Raw genomic sequence first — 23,818 nt, 5'->3', positions numbered from 1 at the left:
CTGCCTTAATGTGTCTTAATAAGCAGCTCTCTTCTCAGTTCCTAAGAAATGGCACCAAGATGTAAGGACCAGGAATCACCTTTACAGAGAAATCTGCCTTAATGTGTCTTAATAAGCAGCTCTCTTCTCAGTTCCTAAGAAATGGCACCAAGATGGAAGGACCAGGAAACTTCTCGTCACATCCACATGATGTAATCTCATTAGCTTAATTTTTTTAAAGGCATAAGATAAAGTCAGAGAGTGACTTTCTTCAAAGCCTATGAGAATCTATGTCAAACCAGCTCAAAGAAAGGATATGGTTCTAAACCATTCTGTCTGTGAAAACACAAGGCTGGAGGCTGTGCCCTCTTAAAAGCACTACACTTGTTTGAGAATTAGAACAAAGTCCTTCCCACCTCACTGGAGACGGTTTGTCATTATGAAAAGCATAGGTGTTTAAGGAGCAGGTAGATTTGTTCCGGAGCCCCGGCAAATAGTGCAAATAGTTAAGTGCTTGACTAAACAAAAGGCTGGTAAGTTCAAACCCATCCAGAGGCACCTAGGAAGACAGGCCTGGCGATCTATTTCTGGAAGGTCACAGCCACGAAAACCCCATGGAGCAGCTGTATTCTGACATATGGGGTTGCTGTAAGTCAGAATTGACTCAGTAACAACTGGTTTCGTTTTTTGTAGATTTGTTCTGGTACCTTTGTCACTAGCTGTGTGACCTTGGGCAAGTCTTCCGAGCCCTAGTTCTGTCGATTTGAAAGGAAGAAACGAGACTGTCTCAACTCCTTTGTGCTGGAAGAGTCCGTTTGGAGGCCTTGCTGGAAGGTAGCCCTATCTTTCACCGAATGGGCCTTTGCCAACATGAGTGGACCAGAGACGCTTTGCACATGCAGCATTTACGACGCACCTGCTGCATCAGAGCAGCCACACAACCTGAAATAGGAGCCCTGGCCGCAGTAACTCACCCTGCCTGGAGGCACGCGAGAGGGAAGCAGAGGAGTCCACAGGCAGCCGCCCTGAGATGCTGAGCCCAGCTGGCTCTGAACACCAGTGCTGAGTCTCCCCTTGGCGCCTCGTGGCAGCAACGCCTTCAACCTGCTGAGGATCCGCTCGTCCCAGAGGAGCCCCACTCTGCTGCCACTGAGGCCATTTCTTCTGTGTATTCCTCCTCCAGTGCCTGCCTTAACTCTGGGCTCTGTTCCCAGTCAATTCAGCCCTGGACCTGGGATTTCCAATGTCCCCATGGGACAGACTCCAGTGCCCTCTTTGTGACACCGAGGACTGAGGCCTGCCTCTTAGTTGTCCCTGGTGCCCTACAGAGATTTCCTGTCTTCTATCATTTGATGGGTACTACTCATACTATAATGAATGCCTGGGGGCAGGGAATACAGTGGCTGATAAAATAAAAATGGCAAGTGCTTTGAAATGCAAAGAGGATTTGACAACAGCACCAGGCCTGGTATTCTGGAAGGCACTCCAAGTGGGCAATATTTAATTCAGAGGCTAAACTGAAAGGGATCTACTTAACACATGGCTAGACTCTCGCCTCTGCGGTCAGGTGTCTTAGCAGAGGGGAGGGAGGTTACAACCTCTCAGGTGACAGGAGCCATAACTCAGTTTGAGCTGGGCCAATAGGTGCAGTGTGGTGACAGGAAAAAAGCCCATTTGTTGATTTCTCCTTTCACACCCAAACTGAATAATGAAACTGCACTTCCCTACTTACTGGCATAGTTTTGTCTCCAAAGAAATAGATGGTGTTATAACCGTCATTTTCCACGTGTCTGAGGCAATACCGCTTATCCCAACCGTCAGGGAAGACATCAAAGCTGATTTGGCCTCCTGGGGGTGGGGGGGGGGGTGGGGGGAGGAGACAAAAGCCAAAGGTGAAAGAGAGGCTAATGACACATCACTTAAAAAATGTACAAGTTAACCAAACAATAGTTTAGCTTAACTAGTAACAGAATGTGTGCCTTGAGTGTTATACTCTTTTAAGCTTTACCTACAGGGATCAAGGAGGCCTAGTGGTGCAGTGGATTAAGTGCTCGGCTGCTACCCAAAAGGTCAGTGGTTCAAACCCACCAGCCACTCCTCTGGAGGAAGATGTGGCAGTCTGCTTCAGTAAAGATTTACAGCCTTGGAAACCCATGGGGCTGTTATACTCTGTCCTATAGGGTTGCTATGCGTTGGAATTGACTCGATAGCAACTTTTTTTTTTTAATATGGGATCAAATTGACAACAGCAACTTGAGAGATTAGATATGAATATATACCATTTACTTTTCAGATTGCTACGGTTGATTTTACAATATATCAGTTTGTTGCTTACACTACTCTAGGGCTATGTGCTAGAAATTAAATCTACATAGCTTTTTTCCCAACATTATCTCACCTGGCTATAAAAACGAAACGCAGAGTGCCACCGCAGAGTGAGAAATGCATTTGAGCACTCAGTCAAGGCAGTGGGCTTAAGTGCAGCACGCTTAGGTGAAAAATCGCACAACGACTCCATTGCGCTGTGTTCGTTTTGAGCCTGAACAGGCTCTGACTGGAAAATGCCCGGAAGGAGGCAGGGTGCGGCTGCTCATCTTGCAGCAGATATGAAAGCCACCGTGAGGGCCATCTAGAGGCAGCTTTCACAGGCAACACAAACCCGCTTAAAGCTCTGTGGGAAAGAGGCTCATCGCCCAGTTTAAGGACACTGAAAAATCCACCCAGTCATCTATTATACATAATTCCTAGCATTTATTTAGTAAGAGCGGGGGCTGGACGTGATGGCTGATGGGCATCGACAGGAGAATTCAGTTTGCCTAAAGGATCTGACAGACAGCTTTGACCAAAAAACACGCCTGAGACAGTGCTGTGAAGACTGCGTCAGGCCACAGAGAAGTCAAGGCGGGCTCTATTAGGGTAATTAACAGCTCTGCCAACTCAGACAAGCCCATTCTCCTCCTGGGTCTCAGTTTCCTGATCTGCAATCTCAACCCAACTGATGTCTAAAGTTCCCTGCTGTTCAAACACTACAAGGTTCAAGGAACATTTTCATGTATGATCCCACTTATATGAAATATCTATAATATGAAATATACAGAGATCAAAGTTTATAAGTGGAGCCCTGGTAGTGCAGTGGTCAAGTGCTCAGCTGCTAACCAAATGGTTGGTGGTCTGAATCCACCCATGGCTCTGAGACAGAACCCCCGCCGCGCTGTCTTCTTTATCTGGCTTCCTCCCCCTAAATCGGTGCTGAATTACAAAAACGTATCCTTTGCTGCACCGCCCCCTCCCCCGGCTTTGCATTTGAATCCTGCTTTTGCTTGAAGGCTACCTGCAAACCCCACTGCAACTGCGAAGTATGATTAAGAATGTTGCTGACGTAACTTGTATCAACTTCCCACTTGTAAGCCCTTTAAAAGTAACTTGCCTGCCCCTGGCAGCAGTTTTGGCAGCAGCAGCTCCGAATGACTCCATTTCCTTGTACAATGAAATAAAGGTGCCTTTCCTGTTCTCCCACCTCAGTCTCTCATTTACTGGCCAATACGAGTCATGCTGAGTAAGAATTTGGGGTTTCCACCCAGTAACGGCTCCATGGAGAAAGACCTGGCGATCTGCGTCTGTAAAGATTTACAGCCTTGGAAACCCTGTTGAGCAGTTCTACCGTGTCCTAGAGGGTCACTGTGAGCTAGAATTGGTCTGACAGCAACAAGCAGCAGGGGTGAGTGGGGGGAGAAGGAGGAAGGAACAATGCTTAGGGGACACTGAGCTTCTGTTAAGGGTAATGGAAAAATCCATCAATAGTTAATGGAGATGGTTGAAAGCATGACAAATGTATTTAATGTCATCAAACTGCACACGTGAAGACTGTTGAAATGGCAAATGTTCTGTTACCTATATAATTACCCCCCCCACAGAAGGTAGAGGAAAAAACATGAAAAAAATGACATTTTTCAGTCTAATTTATCAGAGGCATATATTTCATTTTTCTGGCTCTAGAGCTCAATAGAGTGCTTCTCTGTTGTCCAGAGGTTTGTGGGTAAATTCCTGCTCTTCGTTAATCAAGATGCTCTTATTCTGTTTGCCTAGAGCACCGTGTTCTTTCAAAGAACTATCTATCTGGGATCAAAGTGACAACAGCAACTGGAAAGGTCAGACAGGAAGCTTCGGGAGCAGTGAGTTTGCATTAACAGGGGAGGGACAACTTGGAAAAGGAGGATGAGAAAGGTTGTGCAACTTGAAGAACGTCATCAATGGCACTAACTGTACATGTAGAAACTGTACATTTTCAACAACCACAACAACAACAAACTGGAAAAAAAAAAAAAAAAAGACACTCTTATTCTGACCAGGAGGAGAAGTGCAGATAGGAAGCATCCCACTGGGTACAACCCAGAACCACACCCAACAGCCTGGAAGTCATTTCCCAACTGGGCAAGTGTTGCTACGGACCATTGCGTAGAAACGAGTGGTTTTCCCCTACAGATTGCTCTACTCGTCTAATCCTCTTCCCCGCCTTAAAACTGGACCCAGTCCAAGCTCTGCAGCCCACACCGGCCCACAGAAAACTCCTGCAATTGGTTTACATTTGAGCATACAATACCTATGGAGAATGTGAGGCCTTTTCCTGCAAACTCTTTTCTCAGGTCTGCGACAAATTTTTCTCTTATATTTTCTTTCTGAGAAAAACAAAAAGATACTGATTGTCTACTGCACTGCAGTTAAGAAAGCATACTGTAAAAGAACAAATCTCTTTTTTCCCCCATGTAACTACTGGCTACAATGTTGCACACCTTATCTCATTTTCATAAACCCAGCGAATAGACAAGATATTTCAGACTCACTTTATCGAGTTCATAGAACTCAATACGTTCCTCTTGGCTGCAGCTTCTCCCAATAGGGGACACATTCAACATCCCGTTTCGGAATTCAATGAAAGTACCCCTGGGGAGGAAAAGAGGGCAGAGGTCCCTGGAGATGCATTATTCACTTCAGCAACATTACAGATGGGTAACCCCCAAACCAAACCAAACCCACTGCCCTCGAGTTGATTTCAATTCATAGCAACCTTATAGCAGGAGAGAGTAGAACTGCCCCCACAGGGTTTCCAAGGCTGTAATTTTTGTGGAAGCAAACTGCCACGTTTTTCTCCTGTGGAGTGGCTGGCTGGTGGGTTCAAACTGCTGACCGTTCGGTTAGCAGCTGAGCACTTTACCCACTGCACCATCAGGGCTCCTACAGATGGATATACAGGATAAAAAGTTGGGCAGAGGCTGGTGTGGTCAATGTTTCTCAGAACTGTGCGATATGGTAGCTATGAGCCACATGTGGCTATTGATCTTTGAAATGGGGACAGTCCAAATTGAGACTGAATTTCAAAGACTTAGTTAAGAAAAAAAGGTTAAGTGCTTGGCTCCTAATTGAAAGGCTGGCGGTTCAAACCCACCCAGCAGCTCTCTGCTGGAGAAAGACCTGGCGATCTGGTTCCATAAAGATTGCAGCCTTGCAATCCCTATGGGGTAGTTTGTACTCTGTCCCAACAGGGTCGCTGTGAGTCAGAATCGACTCAACAGGCTCACAACAACAATATGAAAAAAAAAAAAAAAGAATTGGAATCATCATTAACACTGTTTTATACTGATAATATGTTAAAGTGGTATATTGGGTTAAAGAAAATATATTATCAAAATTAATTTCACCCGTTCCTTTTTGTGTTCTTTTAATGTGGCTACTGAAAACTTAATGAGTCCTGGTAGTGCAGTGGTTAAGTGCTTGGCTGCTAACAAAAAGGCTGGCAGTTTGAATCCACCAGCCGCTCTGCAGGAGAAAAGACCTGGTGACGTACTCCTATAAAGGTTACAGCCAAGAACACCCTACGGGGCAGTTCTACTCTGTCATGTGGGGCAGCTAAGAGACAGAATTGACTTGACGGCACACAACAACAGGAACTTACAATTGCATACATGGCTCAAGTTCTGTATCTGCTGGATAGTGCTTCTCTAGCACATCTTATAGTTAACTAAAAAAAAGAGCTAAAAAAATGATTACCAGCTCTACGACAGCACTCAGTGGTTCCCTGGGGAGTTGGAAATATATGTCCCTGACACCTGTTTTGCTAGCGAACTCTGGAATACACGGATTTCACCAAGCAAGGCTACACAGAAAGAGCTTCTGAAAATTATCCCGTGAGCCTCAGTAATAACTGCGGAAACTTGGTTTACCACTGGCCAACTGCTCCCAAGTTGATTTGATCACAGAAAATGAGAACAGCCTAGCACTTTCTTAGTTACTCCGAAAGAAGATGTTTTTAAAAAAGCAAACTTTTTTTTCTACGTTTCCAGTTTGAATGTCACAATAGTTTCTTAGAAACTCAAATCATTTGTGTGCTAGATTTCCATTCTGACTAACGAGATTTCAGTATTTTGTGACATAATATGCACTCTAAAGTGCGTTCTGGGGACACTGGTGGTTCAGTGGTAGAATTCTCGCCTTTCATACAGGAGACCTTCAAGTGCAGCCACCGCTCGTCTATCAGTGGAGGCTTGCGTGTTGCTATGATGCTTAACAGGTTTCAGCGGAGTGTCCACACTAAGATTAAGAAGAAAGGCCTGGCGATCTACTTCTCAAAATCAGCCAATGAAAACCCTATGGATTTACAACGGTCCAATCTGCAGCCGATCACGGGGATGGCGCAGGACCAGACATTATTTTGTTTCATTGTGCTTGGGGTCGCCATGAGTCAGGGGCTGACTCAAATGCAGCTATCAACAACAAAAATCGTATTCTAGCTCTAATTGTTGATGCCTGTGTACCCAAGACATTTTTTCTGCTGCCTTTCTGTGATGTTAATCACACAGCCCTGGTCTCCAGCTACCAGCCACTTGGAGTACCAAGGGGGCACATCAAGTACGGAGCTGAGGACTCCATTCCACCTCTCCAAGCCCCAGATTATTCACCTACAGAAAGGGTCTAATGGCACTTGCTCTGGTTACTGCCAAAAGGTTTTGTGCAAATCAAATTATTATGTAAAAGTACTTTGTAAACTGGGAAGGAAGAAATACTTATTTTTTTCACTAGGTGCCATTGAGTCAGTTCTGACTCATGGTGACCGTATTTATAACAAAACAAAACATGGCCTGGTCCTGCACCATCCTCACAATTGTTTGAGCCCACTGTTGCAGCCACTGTGCAATCCACGTCATCAAGGGTTTTCCTGTTTTTCGCTGATCCTCTATTTTACCAAGCATGAGGTCCTTTTCCAGGGATTGGTCCCTCCTGATAGCATGTCTAAAGTATGTGAGATGAAGTGTCGCCATCCTCTATTCCAAGGAGCATTCTGGCTGTACTTCTTCCAAGACAGGCTTGTTCATTCTTCTGGCAGTCCGTGGCATATTCAATATTCTTTGCCAACACCGTAATTTAAATCCATCAGTTCTGTGGTCTTCCTTATTCGTTGCCCATAGAATACTTCAATATTGCAACTTGAGGCTTGAATTTTTTCTTCAGTTCTTCCAGCTTGAGAAATGCTGAGCATATTCTTCCCTTTTGGTTTTCTAACTCCAGGTCTTTACGCATGTCATTATAATACTTGACTTTGTCTTCTCAAGCCCCCCTTTGAAATCTTCTGTTCAGCTCTTTTACTTCATCATTTGTTCCGTTCCCTTTAGCTACTCCACGCTTAAGAGCTAGGTAACGTTAAGTACAGCAAAATCTCAATCACCTGGATCCTTTCAGCTCTTCTGCTCAACTTGTGGAGAAGGAGGCAAATGCCACAGCAGCACGTGAGCATGAGGATGGTTGGTTAGAAATCTCACGTCCAGGTTGGCCTGAGCCAGTACAGCCCTGCCCATCCTCCATACTTTCTACGTGTGCACTCTAGAGCAAGGGGGACTGGGGAGCATTCCTGGGGTGACTATAGGGCTGGGGGGACCTAAACCATCAGGACAAGAGCTCAACGATGTTACCCCAACTCAAGGACATGTTACCACTCTGATCCTCAAGGCAGGGAGGCAAGCTGATACATTTTAGACAGGCTTCTCAGAAACAAGGATTAAAGTAATTTAGCAAACATTCACTTCTTCGTTGGAGACTGGGGCTGTCTAAAGTCTTACCACATCTGCCTGACCTATGTGGGGCACGCAGCTGGCACCGACGTGAAATGTGGGCAAATGCTGATCAAGATGGGTCCCCATGCTGCCCCCCGAATGCACCCGTACCTTATACTATTGTAGAATTATAGCTCTGCATGGCCGTCTCCCTCATGGATGGGAGGGAAGGGAAAGGAAGACATGATGAACTCTTCTGGGGATGGAATTATGTCTTCTTCATTTTTTTTAATCCTCCTTTAAAATTTAGCCCAAAAGAAAGACTGAACTGGGTTACATGTACATTTTCACTTTTCATTGTGGAGAATTTCTAACATATACAAAAGTAAATGGATTAGGACAATGAACCCCTGTTATGGATTGAATTGTGTCCCCCAAAACATGTGCTGAAATCCTAACCCCTACACCTGTGAGTGTGATCCCGTTTCTCTATTATGTGAATGAGGCCTTATCAAAGTGCAGGGTGTGTCCTAGACCTAACCACTTTTGAGTTATAAAAAGAGCTGATCAGACACAGATGTGAGCTGGCCTCAGGAAGACTGACAGCACATGGGGTTCCTCTACATGCCCAGGGGCTACAGACAAGGAAGGAATCGACACAGCCAAGACCCTGATTTAGACTCCTAGCCTCCTGAACTGTGAGAAGATCAATTTCTGTTCCTGAAAGCCACCTGTGTGCGGTACTTCTGTTACAGCAGCACTAGGAAACTAAGACCACCCCTATCACCCAGCTGCAATAAATATCACCTCTGGTGCAGCGGGTTTCATCCATGCCCCATCCTGGGACACGGTTTAAAGGGGAAGCTCCTTGCACTTTCCTTGGAGAGGATGAGCAGGAAGCACTTGTTTTATGAATCCTAATAGTCTGAAGCCTAAAGTGCAGCATGTTCTGAAATTCAGTCGCCACTGAAGAAGTGGTTCTCCTTCTGAAGATTAAGGTGTTGCCTACTAAGTGGAGAACACTGAGAAGAAACTGAAAGTCTTTAAAAGAAATCGCCTGTGACTTCGCCGCCCAGAACTAACCACTGTTTAGCATTCAGGCCCATTCATGTCAATCTTTTTACTGTGGTGTTCACTGTGGGCATTTATGTATGTTACGGTTTTTTTATTTTATTTTATTTTATTTAAATGGAATTAGGAAGATTGCAGAAGCCAGAGGAGGAGTTCCCAAAATCAAATGCCTACTGAGTCCCTGGGTGATGCAAATGCTTAATGCACTTAGCTGTTAACTGGAAGTTTGCTGGTTCAAGTCCACCCAGAGGCACCTTGGTTTTCAATGGCTGTGTGAATTTCCATCATGTGGACTGCCATCATCTGTATCACTATTGTTACACTGTTGGTTTTACAGGGTGTTTCCAATTATTCCTTACTACATGCTGGGCTTTGGATCAGAACTTTGAACTGGTTTGCTCTAGTTCGAACCTCTGCTGAGAATTTGCATTTCTAACAAGTTCCTTGCTGAGAATCTGCATTTCTACCCCACATATATTGAATCAGAATCTACATTTTAACAAGATCCCCAAGTTGATCCTTATGTATAACTTCCTGGGAACTTGTTAGAAATGCAAATTATCAGGAAGGGTTCAAACCAGAACGCACCAGTTTTAAGCCCTGCTTTAGATCTAAATTAGCACCAAACTATCAAATGACATTCTTCTTTGCTAAAAGCACACTTACCTCTTCTTTGGGAGTTTAATTTTCGCAATGTAGCTCAGGCAGTAGTTGATTAAGTCTTGGATTAGGGCCTCACCCAGGTGACCTTGAATATTCTAGATAAAGAAAATACTGCGGTTACTTGATTCAGCAGGAGGCATTTTCAAAATGGCTTTACAGCAAACCCAGGTCTTCAACCACCATCGTTTGAGGGTCACTAGGCTGATGTAGTGGTGACAGTGACACACCACAATGTCTTTTTCTTCTTTTCCTTTTCCCTCCCGTTGAAAACACTAGGCAAAATGGAAAGGGCTCCAGTCAAAAGCCAATTTCTGCTTCATTACTCTAGCTTTTTGTATTCATTATCTTTCAGATGCTTCATGGAAGTCCCAAGGGTTTATCTCTGCTGCTTTTATTCAATTAAGTTATCTACAGACGTTAATGGAAAACATATTTGTTCCACTTCTCTTACGTCTGGATAGAATGATCTAACTTCTTACTAACGGAAGCTGTTAAAGCATAGTATCCGTTAAAAAAGCTTCTAGCAGGTGATGAAAAACCTGAAAAATGGTAGTGGTGAAGGCTGCACATGATGACACAATTAGTGCCACTGAATTGTACACGTAAAAAATGCTGAAATGACAAATGTTGTTTATACGTATTTTTACAATGAAAAAAACTGTTTATAGCAAGGCTGCCTACCCTACTCTCTTCTATCATGGAGATCTGGGATCAAATATCCTTAAATAAAAATCATAAAAATCTAGATATCAATTTGGAATATGTAATAACATGATTCAAAATTCACTAAGTAAAAGAGAATACAGAGTGAAAAGATTGTTCATCCCTGTTCGTTAGTTCCCCTGAGGCATTCGACATTAAATATCCTTCTAGAAAATATTTTAGTAGTGGTAAATAGCACTTAAGGAGCTCTGGTGACACAGTGGTTAAGTGCTCAGCTGCTAATCGAAAGGTCGGCGGTTAGAACCCACTAGCTGCTCCTCGGGAAAAGGATGTGGTAGGCCAACTCCGTAAAGATTACCGCCTTGGAAACCCTATGGGGCAGTTCTACTCCGTCCTACAGGGGAGCTATGAGTCACGGCAACGGGTTTGTTTGTTTTTTCGTAGTACTTTGGACCCTGGAGAACCTACCTGTTTACACAAGAGTTTTCCATCTCTGTATGCTACCAAGCCATTTTCTGGAAACACATAATCATATTTTTCAACCACTACAACCAGAAAAAAAGAAGACTTTAGGATGCAATAATTGAAACCTGTGTTTCTACTTCCTCAGTAACACATCATCAATAAAGCTGCTCAACTCAAGTAAGGACTGTGAAACAGTATCTCATCTTAACAAGCAGGGAGGCTGAAAAAAGGCTCCTTTGATTACAAATGTCCAGGAAGATTCCTGGGCTGGGGTTGGAGCCTTGGCAGTGGGTTATCTGGTGTCTCTGCCTTCAGCCTCCCTGCCTAGACACCCATATGCCAGTGGGCAAGGGCTCCCAGGGCTTGCTGTGAATCAGCTTCACCAGCACTGGTGCAAGGTCTAGGCTCTGTCCTCGGGCGCTCTGAATCAGAATCTCCAGCAGACTTACTAAAAGTCAGGTTTTTTTTTTTAAAGCTCCACAGATGATTCTTTTATCAGTCAGATTTGGAAACCATTCATATAAACTCTCAATGGAGGGATTGTCAAACTTTATTTTCCTGGGCCCTGAAACCCTAGACTGCATCCTTGTGTGTGGGCACGGCCCCATATCTGCATTTTAATAAGCTCCCCATGAGATGATCATACAGGTGGGTCTTCAGCTTTCTGCTAGCTTGGAAGCTTTCGAGAGTCTATTGCTGCACTCCCTGAGATGATGTAGATGGTAAAACACCACATCTAGAGCAGTGGCTCTCAATTGGTACATCTCCGCCCCCCAAGGGACATTTTGCAAGGTCTAGAGACATTCTTGGAATGGAATGGAGGATGCTGGCATCTTGTGGGTAAAGGCCAGGGATGCTGCTAAACATTTTACAACCCATAGAACAGCCTCCACAACAAAGAGTTACCTGCTGAGGCTGAGAGACCCTGGGGCAACAGGAGTTAAAAGAGTGATCAATTCATCCATTTCTCCACTTTTTTTATTCCTGGGCCAGGCACCCTAGAAGCCATGGGGCTACGGAGATGAATAAACCACAGTCCTGGTTCTCCAGACATACACACAGCCAGAAAGTCCCCAATAATCATTCGAATGTAGCAGGGATGCACATTAGAACCACTTGGGCGGGGGGGGTACCTGCTAAAATACAGATTCCCAGGCCCCGAAGAACAGCTGAGTTAAAATCTACAGCCAAAGGGCCAATAAGAACCTACAGCTCTTGGGGTCCTGCGCTAGGGATTCTGGTTCAGTAAGCAGGGGAGGAGCCTGGGTGACTCCGGGAACTGCTGTGCCGGGGCAGCAAAGGCGGCACCTAGACCAGGAGGGCACCTCAACACCTGGGTGATCAGGCTAGTCAGGAGACAGGCCTGGGCTGAGGCCGGAAGGGCTGTTACCGGGACAAGAAGCATTCCAGGCAGCGCGTCTCATGTTCAAAGACACAGATACTCACCTCTCCAGGTGACTACCTATGTACCTGAGTACCAAGTGCTCCACCAGCCAACTCCAGGGATTTAGTCACAGGAATAAAGGCAGAGAGAAACTGTTTCCCCAAACAAGGAAAGAGGAAGTCTGCCAGATATGGGTGGGACTCAGGGCTGACTATGACACTTAATGACTACAGGTCCCAACAGCCTCAAGAGAAGATAATCTTTTATGAAAGCATAATTAGCAATGTAGAGTTTACCATCATTTCCCAGTTGCTCCTGCACTTTTTCAAAGTCTGACCCGCCTACTACTCCAATTTTGATCTTCTGTCTCAACTCTTGTAGAAAGTCATCCATTTCTTTGGCAATTTTCTGCATTTCAAGAAAGAAAATACAACAGTTATGAGCTACAAAATAACCAGATGACCAAAGCTGCAAGGGTTAACGCAACCCTTAACTTTAATACACACCGTTTAAGATATCAGGTCTGAACTTTCAGTAAGTTAGCTGTAATTTTGGGGTGGAGTCCCTGGGTGGTGCACATGGTTAAGTGCTCAACTATGAGCTGAAAGGTTGGTGGTTTGAGCCCACTCAGAGGCGACTTGGAAGACAGGCCTGGCGATCTGCTCCTGAAAGGTCACAGCCTTGAACACCCTCTGGGACAGCTCTACTCTGCCCACATGGGGTCACTATGAGGCAGAATCGACTAGATGGCAACTAACAGCTTTGGGACAGTAAATCTTTACCAGAACAAACTTGGTTTTTGCTTATTACCAAATTTTTAAAAGTACAAATAATATATTAACAGCTGCTGTGCATCATTCCAGCTATTTTTATATGTATTTATAAACTTGCCTGCATGCACGTATAAGCTTTTTTTTTTTTTTTTTTTAACACAAATGGAATTATTCTACGTACTTTGCCATGACTTGCTTTATCAGCACTGTGGAGCGGTGATATTTCCCTGGCAATACACACAGACAAAGCTCACTCCTTTCCAATGCCGCACTGTATTCCATTTGTGGACTTAAGTTGTTGATTTTAACAAAATAATATAAGGAGATTAACAGGAAGTTCAGAATTATTAAAATTACACCTCCCAAGCATAAAAGATCCTTAGAATTTCATTTCTCGTAAAAGAAAAGTTCTTATCTATAAACAATGATCTCAAGAGTATACTTTCATGCTGAATTCCAAACTGTGTGCTAATTCAAAATAAATTATAAACTAAGATGAACAGATACCCCCATATTAAGACCAATCACGACTTCTAGAACATCATAATAATTCATTACTTTTAGCAATCTGAATTATACACTTACATGGAATATCCTTACAAATAAAGCTACCAGAAATTAGAAACCAAAACAGTTCACTCAACCTCAGTATATAAACATCTGGACTTCACTCAGTCTTTTTACTTAAAAAAAATTTTCTTTTTAAAACCAGAGCAATACATGCATATGATTACTAAAATACACTTGCACAGAAGGGCTTATAATGGAGCACAATTTTTCTCACATTTCACTTACAGCGGAATTTCGACCTACTAGATAACATCTGAGAATCCCTGGTGGTGCAGTGGTTAAGTGCTGGGCTGTTAACCAAACGGTCAGCAGTTAGAACCCACCAGTCACTCTGCAGGAGAAAGATGTGGCAGTCTGCTTCCATAAGATTAAAACCTTGGTAATTACGAGCCCAAGACACAGAATGGGCCACATGAACCAGAGACTATATCAGCCTGAGACCAGAAGAACTAGATGGTGCCCAGCTACAACCGATGACTGCCCTGACAGGGAACACAACAGAGAACCCCTGAGGGAGCAGGAATGCTGTGGGATGCAGACCCCAAATTCTCATAAAAAGACCAGACTTAATGGTCTGACTGAGATTAGAAGGACCCCGGTGGTCATGGTCCCCAGACCTTCTGTTAGCCCAAGACAGGAACCATTCCCAAAGCCAACTATTCAGACAGGGATTGGACTGGACAATGGGATAGAAAATGATACTGGTGAGGAGTGAGCTTCTTGGATCAAGTAGACACATGAGACTATGTTAGCATCTCCTGTCTAGAGGGGAGATGAGAGGGCAGAGGGGGTTAGAAGCTGGGCGAATGGACACGAAAATAGAGAGTGGAGGGAAGGAGTGTACTGTCTCATTAGGGGGAGAGCAATTAGGAGTATACAGCAAGGTGTATATAAATTTTTGTATGAAAGACTGACTTGATTTGTAAACTTTCACTTAAAGCACAATAAAAATTAAAAAAAAAAAAAAGATTAAAACCTTGGAAACCCTATGGGGCAATTCTACCCTTTCTTAAAGGGTCGCTATAAGTTGGAATCGATTCAAGGGCCATGGGTTTTGGTTTGGGTCAGACAACATCTAGAACTGCACTGTTGTTGTACTGGACTCTGTGTGACAGAGTAGAGCTGGCCCATATGATTTTCTAGGCTATAATCTTTACGATCGTGAGGTCTTTCTCCCAAGGAGCCACTGGGTGGATCTGAACAGCCAATCTTTAGGTTAGCAGCTGAGCCCTTAATCACTGTGCCACCAGCCTGAGAGTCAGGGAGGATTGGGCAGACAAGTCCCAGAGTTTCCCAAGTGGTTTACTCAGACCTGACAAGAGAATGGGAGGAAGTGGAAAAGACTATTTCGATTGCAAAATATTAAAAATGCAATGCTACCCCCCCCCAAATACTTCTGTCTTCAAACAGAAAGAAGCCTAAGGATACAATTTATTATATCTTAACCGTGGCACACACTGATGAACTACATGGTATTGTGGTCAGCCACCACGACACGTTCTGTGATGTAGCAGGATTGCAGAGGGCATCTTTTCTCTTCCAAGTGGCAGCAAATACGTTTTGACAGTAGATAAGACCCAGCTGCCACGACCACGACAGAGCATCTACATGACCCCCACTGGAGACCTTTAGAGTGAAATAACTGCACAGTAAAATTGTTTTGATGTTCCCAAATTAACTTTGTGCTGATATTCACACAGAATCCTTTAGAAATCACCCCGGCCAAAATAAAACACAAAGAAAGAACCAGAAACTTGAAGTTAAGGTGGAATAGTTAGAAAATTCACCTTCTAAAAGAACTCAATATTAAAGGACTTTTGGGGGATAACATGAACCCTGGTGATGCAGTGGTTAAAGCACTGGGCTACTAACCTAAAGGTCAGCAGTTCAAACCCACCAACTGCTCCACAGGTGAAAGGTGTGGCAGTCTGCTTCCATAAAGATTACAGCCTTGGAAACCCTATGGGACAGTTCTCCTTTGTCCTATAGGGTTACTATGAGTCAGAATTGACTCGGTGGCAATGGGTTTGGCTTTTTTTTTTTGGTCGGGGGATAATTGAGGAAATGTGACTACTGACTAGAGGTAGGCGTCTATGAACTAGGGCCTGCAGGCCAAACGTGGCCTGCTGCTTGTTTCTGTAAATAAGTATTTCTGGAATGCAGTCAACACTGGAATGAGTAGTTGTGACAGAGGCTATATGGCCTATGGTCTCAAATATTTACTATCTGGCCTTTTACAGAAAAAAAGTTTGCTGCGCCTTGGGCTCGGTATTAAATACTATTAGAAGGTTGGTGATCGTTTACCATCTGGCCTTTTACAGAAAAAGTTTGCTGAACCCTGGGCTAGGGTATAACATCATGGAGTTGGTGATAATTTTCTTAGGTGTGATGATGATACTGTGGTTATGAACGAGGATGTCCTTGTTCTGAAGAGGTACATGCTAAAGGATTTAGGGGCGAAGTTCCATGATGACAGCAGCTTAGAAAGTGGCTCAGCAAACCAAAAACTAAACCAAACCAAACTCGCTGCTGTCAAGTCGATTCTGACTCATAGCCACCTTACAGGACAGAGCAGAACCACCCCATATGGTTTCCAAGGAGCAGCGGGTGGATTTGAACTGCCAACCTTTTGATTAGCAGCTGAGCTCTTAACCACTGCACCACCAGGGCTCAGCAAAAGACAAAAAAAAAAGAGAGAGACAAAGTTAATATAACAAAATGTCAACCACTGTTGAATCTAAGTGGCGGAGCTATGGGTGTTCTGTGTGCTACTCTTTCAATGATTATGTACATTTGAAATTTTTCATAATGGGAAGTTGGAAAAACACTTCACTTAGGTTTATGTCTCCCTACTTTTTGCAGACTATCGTTGTAAGTACCAACTGTCTTTATATGGCACTGCATTTTTTAGCAAAGTACACAGCACAACAAAATTCTACTAAAATAGTGACATGTACCCCCACACATTTGTCAGTTTGTCGTACTGTGGGGGCTTGTGTGTTGCTGTGATGCTGACATGTGATAGTCTGATATACTGCTGGAAGATGAGGCCCTCAGGTTGGAAGGTGCTGAAAATACGACTAGGGAAGAGCTGCCTCCTCAAAATAGAGTTGACCTTAATGAAGTGGATGGAGTCAAGCTTTTGGGGCCTTCATTTGCTGAAGAGAAGAAACAGTTGCAAACATCCATTAAAAACTAGAACCTGGAATGTATGAAGTATGAATCTAGGAAAATTAGAAATCGTCAAAAATGAAATGGAACGCATAAAGATCAATATTCTAGGCATTAGTGAGCTGAAATGGACTGGTACTGGTCATTTTGAATCAGACAATCATATGGTCTACTATGCCGAGACTACCAACTTGGAGAGGAATGGTGTTGCATTCATCGTCAAAAAGAACATTTCAAGATCTATCCTGAAGTATAGCGCTGTAAGTGATAGGATAACATCCATACGCCTACAAGAAGACCAGTTAATAGCGCTTTTATTCAAATTTACACTCCAACCCCTAAGGCCAAAGAAGATTTTTATCAACTTCTGCAGTCTGAAATTGATAGAACATGCAATCAGGATGCACTGATAATTACTGGTGATTGGAATGCAAAAGTTGGAAACAAAGAAGGGTCGGTACGGCCTTGGTGATAGAAAGGATGCTGGAGATAGCATGATAGAATTTTGCAAGACCAACAACTTCTTCATTGCAAATACTTTTTTTCACCAACATAAACAGTGACTATATAACACGGACCTCGCCAGATGGAATACACAGGAATCAAATCAACTACATCTGTGGAAAAAGACAATGGAAAAGCTCAATATCATCAGTCAGAGCAAGGCCAGGAATCAACTGCGGATCAGACCATCAATTGCTCATATGCAAGTTCAAGCTGAAACTAAAGAAAATTAGACCAAGTCCACGAGAGCCAAAGTATGACCTTGAGTATATCCCCCCTGCATTTAGAGACCATCTCAAGAACAGTTTTGATGCATTGAACACTAATGACTGAAGACCAGATGAGTTGTGGAATGACATCAAGGATATCATACGTGAAGAAAGCAAGATATCACTAAACAGACAGGAAAGAAAGAAAAGACCAAAATGGATGTCAAAAGGAAAAAATGATGAAGTAAAAGAGCTGAGCAGATTTCAAAGGGTGGCTTGAAAAGACAAAGTATTATGATGACATGTGCAGACACCTGGAGATAGAAAACCAAAAGGGAAGAACATGCTCAGCATTTCCCAAGCTGAAAGAACTGAAGAAAAAATTCAAGCCTTGAGTAACAATACTGAAAGATTCTACAGGGAAAATATTAAACGACGCAGGAAGCATTCAAAGAAGATGGAAGGAATACAGAGTCACTATACCAAAAAGAATTGGTCGACGTTCAACCATTTCAGGAGGTAACATATGATCAGGAACTAATGGTACTGAAGGAAGAATTCCAAGCTCCACTGAAGGCACTGGCAAAAAACAAGGCTCTGAGAATTGACAGAATACCAACTGAGATGTTTCAAGAGTTGGATGCAGCGCTGGAAGCGCGTACTTATCCATGCCAAGAAATTTGGAAGACCTACCTGGCAACTGACTGGAAGAGATCCATATATATGTCTATTCCCAAGAAAGGCGACCCAACTGAAATGTAGAAATTACCAAAAAACATCATTATCACATGCAAGCAAAATTTTGCTAAAGATCATTCAAAAGCGGCTGCAGCAGTATATCGACAAGCACTGTCAGAAACTCAAGTCGTCTTTAGAAGAGGATGTGGAACCAGGGATATCACTGCTGATGCCAGATGGATCCTGGCTGAAAGCAGAGAATACCAAAAAGATGTCTACCTGTGTTTTATTGATTATGCTAAGACACTCGACTGTGTGGATCATAATAAATTATGGATAACATTGCAAAGTATGGGAATTCCGGAACACTTAATTGTGCTCATGAGGAATCTGTACATGGAGCAAGAGACAGTTGTTCAAACAGAACAAGGGGATATTGCATGGTTTAAAATCCAGAAAGGTGTGCATCAGGGTTGTATTCTTTCATCAGGCCCATTCAATCTGTATGTTGAGCAAATAATTTGAGAAGCTGGGCTATATGAAGAAGAACGGGGCATCAGGATTGGAGGAAGACTCATTAACAACCTGCGTTATGCAGATGACACAACCTTGCTTGCTGAAAGTGAAGAGGACGTGAAGCACTTATTGATGAAGATCAAAGACCACAGCCTTCAGTACAGATTACACCTCAACATAAAGAAAACAAAAACCCTCACAACTGGACCAATAAACAACATCGTGATAAATGGAGAAAAAATTGAGGTTGTCAAGCATTTCATTTTACTTGGATCGACAATCAACACCCATGGAAGCAGAAGTCCAGAAATCAAGACACATTAAGACCTCTTTAAAGTGTTGAAAAGCAAAGATGTCACCTTGAAGAACAAGGCGTGCCTGACCCAAGCCATGGTGTTTTCAATCGCATCATACGCATGCGAAAGCTGTACAATGAATAAGGAAGACTGAAGGAGATTTGACGTCTTTGAATTATGGTGTTGGGGAAGAATGCTGAACATACCATGGATGGCCAAAAGAACAAACAAATCTGTCTTGGAAGAAGTACAACAAGAATGCTCAGTAGAAGCAAGGATGACAAGACTTTGTCTCACATACTTTGGACATGTTATCAGGAGGGATCAGTCCCTGGAGAAGGACATCACACTTGGTAAAGTAGAGGGTCAGCAAAAAAGAGGAAGACCCTCAAAGAGATTGACAGTGGCTGCAACAGTTGGCTCAAGCATAGCAACAACTGTGAGGATGGTGCAGGACTGAGCGGTGTTTCGTTCTGTTGTGTACAGGGTCGCTATGAGTCAGAACCGACTCGAGTGCACCTAACAACAAGTGACGTGTGCAAAGCCCTGGAGTCCATTCTAATTAGTTTTTATGTTTTTAGCTCGGTCCTTGTTTCAGCAGTGCAAGTCTTCTGCTTCTGGATTTTACTGCACTTATCAGTTTGCAAATGCATGTAATGATGAAGAGAAAGACTGTATGATGAATAGCTCTTTTGCGAAAAAAATTTTACCTAGAGCACCCAACACAGAAACAATTCTCTTTTAAATTACAGAGTTTATTTATTTGAGTGTAAAAATAATTTACGTTTACTGCAAACAATATCATGTTTCAAATGTCTTAAGAGAATACGTTGTAGGCTACCTAACCTGGTTTCTTTGCTATTTCGTACTTTATACTTAAAAAAACCCATTGCTGTCAATTCAATCCTGAGATTCCTATTCAGTGACCCTCTAGGACAGAGCTGAATTGCCCCATTGAGTTTCCAGGGAGCGGCTGGTGGATTTGAATTGTCGACGTTTTGTTTAGCAGCCTAGCAGCCATAGCACTTAACTACTATGCTTAGTTATTCTAATTCTTTCTGGAAATCCAAAGCACTTTCCTGAACAGCACATTCAGAAACTGAAACACCTTCCACCTTAGCACAGTGGTAGGAAATGGCAAAAGTAGCAAATAACAATACCCCGAGACCCAGGGACTGACCAGGTCTACTGTGAAACCGAGAAGGTCATTGCTTCACTGGGTCTCAGTTTCCTTAAATGTAATATGGGAATAACAACTACTCTTCCTGAGGTGGAAGAGGGAGGAAGGAAGGGTTGAAAGGGTCCAATGATAAAGTCTAAGTCTTGGAAATGTAAACCCTAGACCCAGGGATAGACAAACTATAGTCCACCAACCAATCGGAACTGCTGTTTGTTTTTATAAAGTTTTATTAGAACATGGCCATGCCCATTCATTTACATATGGTCTGTGGCTGCTTTTGCAGAGCTGAGTAGTAGTTACTACAGATTATATGGTCCACAAAAACAAAAATTTACTATCTTGCCCTTTACAAAAACAGGAATTCCCCAATTCCAGACAATTACGTACTCTTAATAGCCCATAAACGGATGATCACTGGACCTCAGAGCCAAAAAGGGCCCTTGGAAACTTGCACTCCCAGATTTTGCTGTTACAGGCAAGAATAGGTTTCAGTTAAGAAAGATCAACATCCTCACAGGCACCATATGTAAGAGGTAATGTCCCCATTTAAAGGGGCAGATGCTGAGGCTCAGAGAGGTTAAGTGACTTGCTCAAGGCCACACAGCTGCCAAAAAGTGAAGCTGAGGCTCAGGTAGGTCTGTTTAACCCAGAAACCTGTATTCTTAAGATCAGCCTACATGGCACAGCTTATGGGTGACAGGAGGAGGGTGGTGCACAGTTGGTCAGGGGCCTGAAGACCAAAACCAAACCTAAGCCGTTGCTGTCGAGTAGATTTCGACTCATAGCGGCCCTGCAGGACAGAGGAGAACTGCTCCACAGGGTTTCCAGGCCATCGGTACCCAGGGTTGGCAATGAAAGTCCAGAACTGGACTTCCCAACCCAGTGCAAGTTCTCTACCCTCAAGGGTTTTTCGGTCCCATCTCATCTCTTCGAGCACCCTGACGTCTTAAAGAGCTGGGTGACTTCCTTCGCATCCCTCCAGGCACACAGAATAGAGTTCAGCACCCCAGGAAGAGTGGGCAGTCATTAACCGACCGTCGGTGGTCCTTAGCCGCCCCTTGGCGCCTACCCGAGGCGATCTTTAGCCCAATCGGGACCCATCAGGGGGCCCCGCACCGGCTGCCGCCAGTTCGCTGGGTACCGCCTACCTGCCGCGGGGCCGTCAGCGTCCCGTCCACATCGAAGAGGCACAGTGCTGGGCCGGTAGCCGCCATATCTCCAGTTCCGCACGCACCAAACATGACCCGTTGGCACCCGGAACTCGACCGGAACTTCCGGGTTCGGCACCCGCGCCGCAGGGCACGCCGGGACGAGGAGACTAGGCTCTCACAATGCCTGCAACTCGCGTCAGCCACTAGCGCTGAACCACAAGTCCCAGAATACAACACACTCCTGAGTTTCTCGTAGTATGAGCAAGCGCTCCTAGAGGTTCCGGGGGCAGGCGGTATTCACTTCCGGCAGCGACTAGCGGGGCTATGGTAAGAAGGAGTGTGGTGGGGGTTGAGGAAGGTGACGTGCTTTCGGGGTCGGGGTCAGGGCTTAGGGCAGGCATGCAGGGCGCCTGGGTGTCTCAGTCTGAGAGTCCGCGGAAGGAAGTTCCGGCATGGGGAACGCTTTTCTGTTCCCTGTGTCCTGAAGTCACATGGACGACTGAAAACGGGATAGCTAAAATTCACTGAGCGTTCACCGTGCATCGGTGTGTTGAGGGCTTTAAAACCATAGTCTCGTTCAGTAGGCCCAGAATCCCCATTTTGAAAGATGAGGAAACTGAGGCTCAGAGAAGTTGAGTAACTTGCCCAAGGATACACAGCTAGTGACCATTGGGGCCAGGATTGGAACCCGGATCTGGCTCCAAAGCTTTTTCCACTGCACAAGGTTGTAGAACTGTGCACCTAATAAAATCTTTGCGCCTTGTGTTGGGGCCTCCCTTCCCCTCCTTTGCTGTTTCCCCTTCCCTGAACTAGGCTAAGAGAAAACAGCAGTTCCCTCCAGTACCCAAGCTAACTCAAACCTAACCTATTTATAGTGATAGCCGTCTCATGGATTTATTTTCTAGTTCGCCACTAGGACATCGATTGCTTAGTTTTCCTGCTTGGGGAAATGTTCGCGAAGACTTGTGGATCCAATGCCCAGCCCGGAGTTGGCCCACCCTGGGTATTTGTTGAATGAATGAAGGCTGGTCCGTTTTTTCTGTACCTACTTGGAACAGTTTAAGGGTCAGACACTGCCCTATTCACACTTGCCGTGTATCCTTGGGCAAATTTCTTACCCTCTCTGGCCTTAGTTTCCTCAGTGATAAAGTGGAAGTAATGGCAACTATCTCATAGTTGTCATGAAGGTCTGGCTTTACCTTTCCCTCCATCTCTGGTGATACCAGAGACCTCCCAGAATTGTTGGGAGCCTCCGTGGGACCTGCTTTGCAAATGTTTATTGTTTGATTAGCATGGTTTAGTTCCATGAGAGAAACGGTTTCTTGTCTCCCTTCCAGGCTGCCCTGCTCAGAGCAGTGACCCAGTGGCAGAGGGTAGCTGCCTGGGGGAGGCCGCTCCATGGGCTGTGCTGCAGTGCGCGGGATCCCAGGAGGTGGGTGGGAAGCAGACCACCCACCTTGAAGGAGACACCATCAGACACAGAGACGGAGAAATTCCAGATGGTCTACCGGTTTGGTGCCATCAGAGTCTTCGGATTCCTGTCTCGGCTGAAGGTGGCACAGACGGCCCTGACGGTGGTGGCCCTGCCGCCAGGCTTCTATTTGTACACCCAGGGCCTGATGAGTCTTGGCTCCCTGTGCCTCATGGGTGGGATAGCTGGCTTTGCCCTGGCCATGCTGTGCTGGATGAGCCATTTCTTCCGGAGGCTGGTGGGCATCTTGTACGTGAATGAGTCAGGCACGGTGCTGCGGGTGGCCCACCTGACCTTCTGGGGCTCGCGGCAGGATACCTGCTGCCCCGTGGCTGATGTGATCCCCCTCATGGAAACCAGGGACCGGCCCCAGGAGGTGTTCGTCCGTATCCAGCAGTACAGTGGGAAGCAGACTTTCTACCTTAGTATGCGCTATGGATGCATCCTGGACAGAGAACGATTCACACAGGTGTTTGGGAGAGTGGACATGCCCAGATAAACTCCTGGAAGCTGGGCTTCCAGGTATCCCTGGGCCACCTGGATCTCTAACAGGAAGGCTGACAAAGAGGAACAGGCAGCTGGAGACTTTGCCAGGGCTCCTAGGAACTTTATGGTGACCCCATGTGTGCAGAGTAGAACTGTGCTCCATAGGATTTTCAAGGCTGTGACCTTTCAGAAGCAGATCAGCTGGCCTTGCAGTCACCATGAGTCAAAATCGACTGGATGGCAAATAACAACAGCAATCCAGGAACTTGTCTTATGGGATGAAGAAATTCATGTGGCAAAAGCTAGTAACCAGGTTTAATAAAAAGGCCCTACGTGCAAGTTCTCACTGCACTTGTGGATAATGTTCAAATAATGGCCAGAAACTTCTCCTAAGAGCCAGTTCTTGGAGGAAGCTGTCTCACGGTCACCCAAGCAGTGCACTGCTGTGGAATCGGAAGGCAGAGTGGTGTGGCTGGGGAGCACCGGATTTGGAGTCAGAAGACTTAGGTCATCTGAACCTTGGTTTTCACTCTGTAAAATGGGGAG

At 44.7% G+C, this 23,818-nt stretch overlaps 2 protein-coding genes across 6 annotated transcripts in view; one reads left to right on the top strand and one right to left on the bottom strand.

Annotated features, from left to right (window-relative positions):
* PMM2 (phosphomannomutase 2) overlaps nucleotides 1-21,445 on the bottom strand; it is a 33,480-nt gene extending 12,035 nt beyond the window's left edge. For 2 of the 5 annotated variants that reach the window (XR_010323625.1, XR_010323626.1), the window contains exons 1-8: nucleotides 21,313-21,445; nucleotides 12,564-12,675; nucleotides 10,887-10,963; nucleotides 9,759-9,850; nucleotides 4,821-4,947; nucleotides 4,580-4,655; nucleotides 3,407-3,596; nucleotides 1,712-1,827 (exon numbers count right to left, since the gene is read on the bottom strand). Coding sequence is in view for 2 of the 5 variants with exons in the window: in XM_023557386.2 (XP_023413154.1) it covers nucleotides 1,712-1,827; nucleotides 4,580-4,655; nucleotides 4,821-4,947; nucleotides 9,759-9,850; nucleotides 10,887-10,963; nucleotides 12,564-12,675; nucleotides 21,313-21,405 (693 nt within the window). In the remaining 3 variants the exon portion in view is untranslated. The remainder of the gene's footprint in view (nucleotides 1-1,711; nucleotides 1,828-3,406; nucleotides 3,597-4,579; nucleotides 4,656-4,820; nucleotides 4,948-9,758; nucleotides 9,851-10,886; nucleotides 10,964-12,563; nucleotides 12,676-21,312) is intronic. The other 3 variants (XR_002787592.2, XM_023557386.2, XM_003417629.4) reach the window with 2 other exon arrangements.
* Nucleotides 21,446-21,472: 27 nt separating this feature from the next.
* On the top strand, nucleotides 21,473-23,818 carry TMEM186 (transmembrane protein 186). Its single transcript, XM_010597317.3, has 2 exons — nucleotides 21,473-21,642; nucleotides 22,653-23,818. Exons 1-2 carry the CDS (start codon nucleotides 21,640-21,642, stop codon nucleotides 23,283-23,285), a joined length of 636 nt encoding a protein of 211 aa, XP_010595619.1. The 5' UTR covers nucleotides 21,473-21,639; the 3' UTR covers nucleotides 23,286-23,818.

This window comes from Loxodonta africana, chromosome 12, assembly GCF_030014295.1.
Source record: "Loxodonta africana isolate mLoxAfr1 chromosome 12, mLoxAfr1.hap2, whole genome shotgun sequence".
In the NCBI taxonomy this organism is placed as follows: domain Eukaryota; kingdom Metazoa; phylum Chordata; class Mammalia; order Proboscidea; family Elephantidae; genus Loxodonta; species Loxodonta africana.
The sequence above is the reverse complement of the archived record's forward strand: the minus strand, read 5'-3'. Positions and strand labels throughout refer to the sequence as shown.